This window comes from Amphibalanus amphitrite, unplaced genomic scaffold (genome assembly GCF_019059575.1).
Source record: "Amphibalanus amphitrite isolate SeventyFive unplaced genomic scaffold, NRLGWU_Aamphi_draft 000022F_arrow, whole genome shotgun sequence".
Lineage (NCBI taxonomy): Eukaryota > Metazoa > Arthropoda > Thecostraca > Balanomorpha > Balanidae > Amphibalanus > Amphibalanus amphitrite.
In genome coordinates, this window is record NW_024881518.1 from 1,409,927 (window position 1) to 1,418,267 (window position 8,341).

General features: G+C 48.1%; 1 protein-coding gene and 1 long non-coding RNA gene across 2 annotated transcripts; one reads left to right on the forward strand and one right to left on the reverse strand.

Annotated features, from left to right (window-relative positions):
* The first annotated feature begins 788 nt into the window (after positions 1-788).
* On the forward strand, positions 789-4,760 carry LOC122392140. The gene is made up of 4 exons (XR_006258469.1): positions 789-1,253; positions 2,356-2,519; positions 2,866-2,943; positions 3,669-4,760. It is a non-coding gene; the product is annotated as an uncharacterized LOC122392140 (long non-coding RNA).
* Positions 4,761-5,223: 463 nt separating this feature from the next.
* LOC122391392 lies at positions 5,224-8,073 on the reverse strand. Its single transcript, XM_043385228.1, has 3 exons — positions 8,056-8,073; positions 7,033-7,047; positions 5,224-6,094 (listed from the first exon to the last, which is right to left on the reverse strand). The coding sequence occupies exons 1-3, from the start codon at positions 8,071-8,073 to the stop codon at positions 5,255-5,257; spliced, it is 873 nt and encodes a 290-aa protein (XP_043241163.1). The 3' UTR covers positions 5,224-5,254.
* Positions 8,074-8,341: the final 268 nt, after the last annotated feature.

The following is an 8,341-nucleotide window of genomic DNA, read 5'->3' on the forward strand; positions in this document are numbered from 1 at the left end:
GGCGGCGACCTAACTACGCCGCGCAAAACAAACCGGCCGTCCTGACTAAGACCGGTGGCCACTTTTACAGCAAGACAACATGGGAAAACCCATATCCATGTACTATGCCATGAATATGGGGAAAAACCCATGAATTTACGTTAAAGGGACACTCCCACCTTAACATTAGTTTTGAGTTGAGATAGCCAAATTGGTGGCCATGGCCTGTAAATACCGGTTTGGGCACTCACAACATCGACAAATGCTTTAATTCGGAGATATGGAATTTCAAACTTGCAGTTTTCGGATTCTAAGGGGCTAGTGCATTGGTATGCCCCCTTAGAATTTGTGACGTCAGCGGAGATCCAACGATTTTTAAATCTTTTACTAAAACGTTTGGTAGCACGCGGTGGTATATGCTGCTTTGCGCGCAACAAATGCCGCACTTTCAAATAAAGTCGCTAGGAACAGCGGAGATCCCAAAAAGTAAACAAAAGTAAAAGTCTAATATCTTGAAAACCAGTGAATATTTTTCGATGAAATTTGGTAGATATTCGTTTTCGCTCTTTCTGAACCGAGCGACATCACTTTCGTGCCAATTCATTAACTTTTTTGAAGGTGGGAGGGTCCCTTTAAAGGAAAAGGGCCACCTTTAACATGGGGATTGAAACTGAGATAGCCATCTTGTAGCCCGTGTCCGAAAACCTCTCTGTCTACCTCCTTACGGCCGATTTCGGCCTCCATTCGTAGTTATCGGCAATTTTAAAAGAAAATATGCCAGGAATGCGTTCTTATCCCAGGAATGCGTTCTTATCCGACAATACAGCCACCCGCGGCGAGGCTTTGGTTTTTAACCAATCAGCTTGCAGCAGTACTGATCAGGCACGGATCCCTGTACTAGCGAGCAGACCACGAGCAGTTGCGTTATTTTTCGTTGTCTGTTCTGGCAATCGGCCGGCGGATGAACATCCGCAATCGAATCTTGAAATCCGTCGCGCTGATTGGTGATGAGTTTCATGAGCTACTTTCATGAGGTCTATGAAAGTAAACCTATGCTATGCCCTGAACAGATGACATCTCGTTTGGTAGCCAATTGCTAAAATGCATTTTTATCTTACGCAAGGCAGTATACCATATTTTATACCGTGGCTCTGATCCGAAATCAGGGCATTTTTGTTCGAACAAATACCTATAATAACGATGAAGAAGTGCGTGATCCGCGGAGCAAACGACCTACGTCGGGTCGGGACTGATATGCGTGTGACTGTGCACAAGTAAGTACCTAGGTACCTAGGTAGGTACCTAAATTCTTATTTATTGCAATGGCTCTTCTATTACTTTTGTTTTCACAGAACTCTCCCCTGGATTAGCAAACCCTTTTGAACTGTTCAGGCTTTCACAACTGAAATGCCAGACTGGATAAAAAAACGCAAGTTATGCCGAATATGCCATGCGAAGTGGCGTGATTGCGGCGTTGCCCAGAAAATTTCATCGCACATCCAGCATAATTTTGCATGCGTCAAATTCAGCGCATGGTCATGGTGGCAGCTGAATTTTTAGGCGCAGGGTGACCGCATGGCGCATAATGTTTATGCAAATGGCTGTCACCGAATTTTTTGACACGCTGTGGTCAATCTAGCAGCAGACTTGCCCTGCGGGCGCTGGGAGGTCTGAAGAGAGTCGAAACTTCCGGCCTGGGCCTTGTTTCACCTTAAGATTCTACAGTGTGCCACACAAATTGTGGTATTGGGTTTTCATGGGAACATTAACTAATTCAGACGCTCAGAAAGAGAAGAGCGTCTGACTCCGAGGCCCCGGAACGATCTGTCTGGTTGATATAGCCTTGGTCGGTAGATATGCACATGTGCTTTATGTAAAAGTGGCTTAATTTTGGTGCAAACAGGCACCCAACTTTCAGTGGAAATCATGCACTGGAATTTCAGCTCAAAATTGCTTGCTTCAAATTTTGGCGCATGAGGGGCTCACGGGCATCCGGCGTAGTGTATGGATGTTTTCCAGTCTGGCTGAAAGGCAGAACTCAGACACATTTATCCAGCCCTTCAAATCCCATTTCCTGGTTGTGGTAACACCTACCTTTCCATGGGGGTTTGGTTCATCTCTTGTCTACACAGTTTTCTTTCACTTATGTGCTGACAAGAAAAGGAAACTCACCAGAGCCCAGTTTCACCAAGTGCGGTAAACTCAATTTGGGGTAAACTACCAAACTACCCCACTACTTAACTACAAAAACTACCCCAAAATTAAGTTTACCGCACTTGGTGAAACTGGGCTCAGTGGAGCTATTCAGCTTAATACACAGAGTATGTGTTGCATCATGCATGGACTAAGCATGTGTTGACCCTTTTTTACTTTTAGGTTCCCGCTAAAAAAAGAAGTACAGAGAAAAGTGGATGAGGGTGTGTGGCATGACCAATGAGCCAAGACCACATGACCACTTAAACTTAACAAGAAGTGCGCACCATGATAAGCACAGTCAAAAACGTTTGCGTCTAAAGAACAGTGCTGTGCCGGATCAGAATGTAAGTTATTATTTAAAAGTGATAAAAATGCCTGCAAAGTTATCAAAAGACTTTGAATATTGTTTTTGTAACACTTCACTCTAAAGTTATTCCTAGTACCAGACATTACAGCTTTAGTGCAGAGTCTTTATTTGTGATATTTTTAGCCAAAAATTATTACTAGTACCGAGCCCTTACAGCTTTACAGCCCTAGTACCTTGCCCTTATTTTTTATATTTTTTAGCCATTTCAACCTAACCGAATATCTGTATGTTTGTATGTTATTGTTTTGATCTGTATTTTATGCTACCTCCCTATAGGTAAGTTTTATTAAAACATGTGGTAACGGTGTGCTGATTTTTTACAGATTCCGTATACGCCTTGGGTTGCTGTCGCTGCTCGGTCACCCACAGATGAAAGTGATCAAGAAATGGACATCACTCAGGTAAGATTCAAGCGTCCTTTATTTTACACATAATACAGTAAGCAGTAGCACCCTAACCGCAACATATGGGAATGCATTGCCTGGTGGGTGCCTACTGCCTACCTGTATGCCAAGTTTCAGCTAAATCGCCCCAGTAATTACAGAGTTATTGAAATGGGAACAAATTCGGCACCTCTTCTTTTTGCATTTTGCACGTGCAGTGGGGGTCACTCACATAGATCAACAGCATCCGACCTTTGGTTGAAGGGGTGCAGCTACCCTACAAAATTTACCGCAAGACCGCCCAAGCGGCTGCTGAGATGAGCCTCTCAAAATCACTTCTTTTGCAACTTTTGACAAATAACACCCTTGACTTTTCACGTGGCACGTGCCACGACGGTCCCTGTAATGTATCAAGAGTAGTCAATTACGGGGTAGAGGGAATAGGGCTAGCCAACAAAAAAAAAGACCGCAGGCCAATCGGTCCAGCGGTTGCTGAGATATAAGCCTCTCAAAAGCGTTACAGGCCGGGCCGGGTCGGGCCGCTCATACTGAGCTTTTTCCGTGATATTGAAAAGACTTCGCTTCGCTCGCTCGCTCGTAATTAACAATTCATGGTTGACTATATGGATTAAGCTAAGTGATTGCGCTCTATTAGCACACTATCTAAGTAGCCCTTAATTGCTGCCGGTGCGTGGACTGTGAAAGTGAGCCGAGCTGTGACGCAAACCGTGCGCCTTTTTCAGGTGTGGGATCACTCGTGGAAGTTCACGGCGGATACGGAGCCGTGCATGCAGCTCTGGTTCGATCCTGCTCAGGGAAGCCCCAATGACGCCGTGGCGCGCATCTGGGCTGAGCGGGTGATGGCGGCCGGTGCGCGGGCGCTGCCGCGTGGCTGGTGGCCGCGGCCCTGGCGGCAGCGGCCCGCTCCTGACCCGGTCGCCCTGTGCCGAGCACAGAGCGCCGACTGAGGTCAGTCTTGTGATCGAGCTTCCGCGCCAGAGGTGGAACAGGTGGAGCTGGCGGTCACCTGCGCGGGCTCGGCGGCCTGTAAGCCGTGCCGAGACGAACCGCGACACTCTTGCTAGATCTGCACCCCATTGTAATCTTCTGTAGTCGATATTCGGTAGGTACTCAATGCTCATTTTTCTGATATTAGACGAGTGGCGGGTTTTGATGTTACATTGGAGACTGCTGTCTCGGGTGGCCCGACAGTGTTCGATTGTGGTGTAATGTAGATACATAGACGGGATGCCGCGGCTCGGATTCGTAGCTGGACTACCATGTGCCTGTCGATTGAGATGCTTTGCCTGGCGATTGAGATGATTCGGGGCGCGGCCCCACACTGACGCCATGGTGCAATGAGTGACTGGCGACAACTAAGCAATTATGTACTTTTGTAGAACACATGTTTTCATGGATACGAGAGGCAGTCCTTTTTTCGCTAGCAGTCATTTGGTTCACGATACTTTCGATACCGACAAATATGTTCGGGCGGCCGGTCCGTCCACAGCTAATGCGTGCTTGCCCGCCGATGCCTAACGGAGCGCTGTGCTGTCTACGCTCACTGGTCGCTGGCCCGAGAGCCGTTCGGTTGCTGCTGTTAAAACAGTTCTCACAAAAACACGCTGGCTGGCTGCCAGTTCTTCACCAATGAGAGGCCCAGTAGCATCAGCAGGTAGCATTGTTTAATATTACTATTCCATTTTGTTTACCCATATGTCCGACCTAGAGCCGACTGGTAAAAAGCGGCAACCGAGCAGCCCTCCGCAGCGCTGCAGATCATGTACGCTCGATTATACACAATATATGTGTCTTTCTTGCACACAGAGACATGACGTTTTGTAGAGCTTTTATATCGCTTGTGGCTGAAAGGAATATTGTACATTTTAGAGCTTTCATATACGCGAGAAAATATGGTGCAAAAAAACATTTATGAAGCCTGTTGAATTTTAAAGGTTGTTGGGGCATTTCACAGACTGTGTCGGTGGGCAGGGCAGCCCGGCCCCGGCCGCCGCCGCCGCCGCCTCCTTCACTGGTATGTGGCAGGGACGGAAGCTTCGTATTGATATACCGGGGTGCAACCTAAGCAGCATATCACCTATCAAACAACCTTCGGTTATGAAGTGAACGAAAACTAAATATTATGTATAACTGTGATCTGCGCTGCGGTGTTTCCAAAGTGGAGGAAGTATGGGGAGCTGGACCCGGACTCGATGAGCCCTCTACTACGGATCTGGGTCTTCGCAGCTGATCGTCTGTGAATGAGAGATCATATGATACCAATGCATACCGAACGGATCAAAAACAGTGCCATTATATATTTGCAATTCTACAGCTTTACGTAAGCCCATCCTAGTGAATGCATTAATACGCGTTGATTTGACAACTGACATCCGGTTGAAGGCGTTTTTTTTTCGGCCAACAGCCGGCCAGCAGTTGTTGCAGGCCGGCCTCGTTGGGAAGCAGGTTCATTTTCCGACAGCCACTGCGTGCGGAAGCACTCTCTGATGGCGCGGACGGCGCGCGCCGGCTCCTGTTTCTGTAACGTGTAGAGGCGGGTGTCGAGCAGCTGGGCGCGTAGCGGGCGGTCCTCGAGCACGCGGAACGCGGCCGGCTGGCGCGGGTACAGGCGCTCCCTAAACAGTAGGCCCGAATGGTGGCAGAGTCGAGCGTCGCGGCGCGGCAGAGCGCGCGGCGCGGCCGCCGTCTGTTCCAGCTCGGCGTCGGCGCGCCCCTCGGCGAACAGCAGGTGCAGCTGACGGTCGGCCAGGCAGAAGCCGCTGATGCCAGGTGTGCTGACGTCGCCGGGCCGGCGCGGCGCGGCGCCCTTGGCCGCCGCCGGGCTGGGCGGCTCGTTGAGCTGCTGGATGAGCTGCAGCACGCCGCTGCGCTGCAGGCCGCGCTGCGAGACGACGGCCAGCAGGCGGCCGTAGGCGCAGCGCGCCGGCGCCGGCCGCGGCAGCAGGTCCAGCGGCACGGCCAGCGACACGGAGACGGACAGCTGCGCCGCCGACTGCAGCAGCTGCAGCGGCCCGAACGGCGGCGGACACGTGCCGCGCTCAATGTCGGCCGCCGGAGAGGCAGCCGGTCCGGCCGGCACCGCTGTCAGCGGCACCTCCACACTGAGCAGACGCACGCCGCGCGTCAGGGCAGAGACGTCCACCACCACCTGCCGCGCACACAGAGGGCCGACAGTGGTGACAGCGCGCGGCGGGTCAGACCTCACAGTGGGGATAGCGGCAGCGGGTCAGACACCCTTATAGAACAGCACGGGGCGGAGCCGACAAAAGAGGACGAGGAGACTGTCATACAGCCGACTGAGGTCCGGGCACCGACTGACTCAAAGTGCTGAACATGTCACACATTTCTAAATGGCTTCTGTAGGACGGAATAGTGTCTCTTCCTTCCAAGGCTTACTTGCAGAATAATATGGAAAGACACAATTTTACAAGTTGTGTTTTTATGACATAAGTTCTTTATAACATTTCAACACGCAAACATCATACCTTGACAATTGTTCACGATGAAGATCATGCAGGAACATTTCATATTTAGTCACCCTTGATTATTTTGTTGATAGTGATGCGAAAGGCAAATTACCAAAGTATATATTTGCAATTATTTGAGTTAATAATTTCAACTTTTTTTGTGTTGAAAATTGACTTTTGAAACAATAAAGGCAAATGAATTATCAGTGTCTGGAAAGGTGCAATGCTGAAAGCTTCTTATTACATTCTAATTTATATCTAAAGCTTTGTGATATCCAAACTCTCAGAAATAACCAAGGACGTAACCAAGGAGGGGGGAGGGGCACGGGAGCCATGCCCTCGTGCCCCTTCCCCCCTCGGTGATGGCGATTTTTTTTTTTAAATAAAAACAGCTGTGACACACCCCCAAAATAGTGGGCCTAATCAGAGAAATTTTCCTTTTTTGGAGGGGGTACAACACTAGGCCACAACCTGTGACCCCCCCCCCTGAGCAAAATCCTGGTTACGTGCCTGGAAATAACAAAGCACATCCTATCCTTTGATGTTGGACGCAAGAGCCAAGTTGCTACGCGCCCTAACCCATAACAACAACAACATCCTATCCTTTGATGCCACTTACCAGCAGCTTTGCGCACTACCAAACAGCCACCTTTGGGCCTTTGTTGTTCTTGATTTGGGCATTGTCAGTGGTAACTGGAAATAATCAGACATGATGGTCAGAGTAGGGAATGTGACTACAACAAAAATCATTTCATTCCTATAAAATAGACATGATTTAATAGAAGACCTTCTTCTTAAGAAAGTGTGTCATGGATACCAGCTAATCTGTATGGTATTCATCTCCAGTATTATCATATAGGTATAACAATTATCACCACCCGCCACCATTGAATGTAGGTTTTAGGTTGTAGGTTGTAGGTGGTAGGTTGGGTATCGGTAAAGCTGGTGTCACCGTCAGCGCTAACCGGTAAATGTGTAGATAAAAGGAATCTTAAAAACAATCTAACCTAACCTAACCTTACCTACTGACCCAGGGGCGGATCCAGAAAATCTCCAAGGGAGGGGCCATTAGAAACCAGGAGGCCCCCATAATCCCACCTGTTGGAGGCCCCATCTTCCCACTTGTTGGGCCCCCCCCCCCAAAAAAAAACTGCGTCTATTGAGCTTATCTAGCTGTTCAGGCAACATCTCAACATGAATAGCCACTTTATTTTCAGGAGGCCCCCTTTTCAGCTTTTTAACTTTTTATTTTATTTTTGAAAAAATCGGCCAAGGGGGGGCCATGGTCCCCATGCCCCCCCCTTGTATCCGCGCCTGTACTGACCTGCAACCTACCTACCCACAACCTACCAAACTAATATACGCTGACAGTGATGCCAGCTTTACCAATGCCGTACGTTGTAGGTTGTAGGTAAGGCTAGGTCAGGTAAGATTATGTTTCATTATATATTTACTGAGAAGACGGCTGAATGCTCTTGAGACGTGGCTATACATTTACATTTTGTAAGTAATTTTCAGGTTTCAATGAATATTTCCTAGTGGAATGTTTTGAAAACCATTCTAAATGATGACCTTTAGCATTCCATAGTACTTTAAAGCTAATTAACCACATCGCCAATGCTAGGTCACATTGCATGCCTACTTCCACCGGCAGCTCCATGGGATATATGATAGGCAGGGGTAAATGGAATATTTTTTATTAATATTCTTGAAGAAAATTATAGGCATGAAAAGAAGATGATCTGCCTTTGAGATTGATATGTGATGCCTACTTTGGACGAACATAATCATAATAATTACACAATCATAAAAAATGCAATGTAACCAAACAGCCGCTTATGCCGCAAAATGAGAATCAAGCCAATCACTGAGGACAAACAATTTCAAACCACCAAAACTATATTCTTGCTATTCACCAATAATCCTAA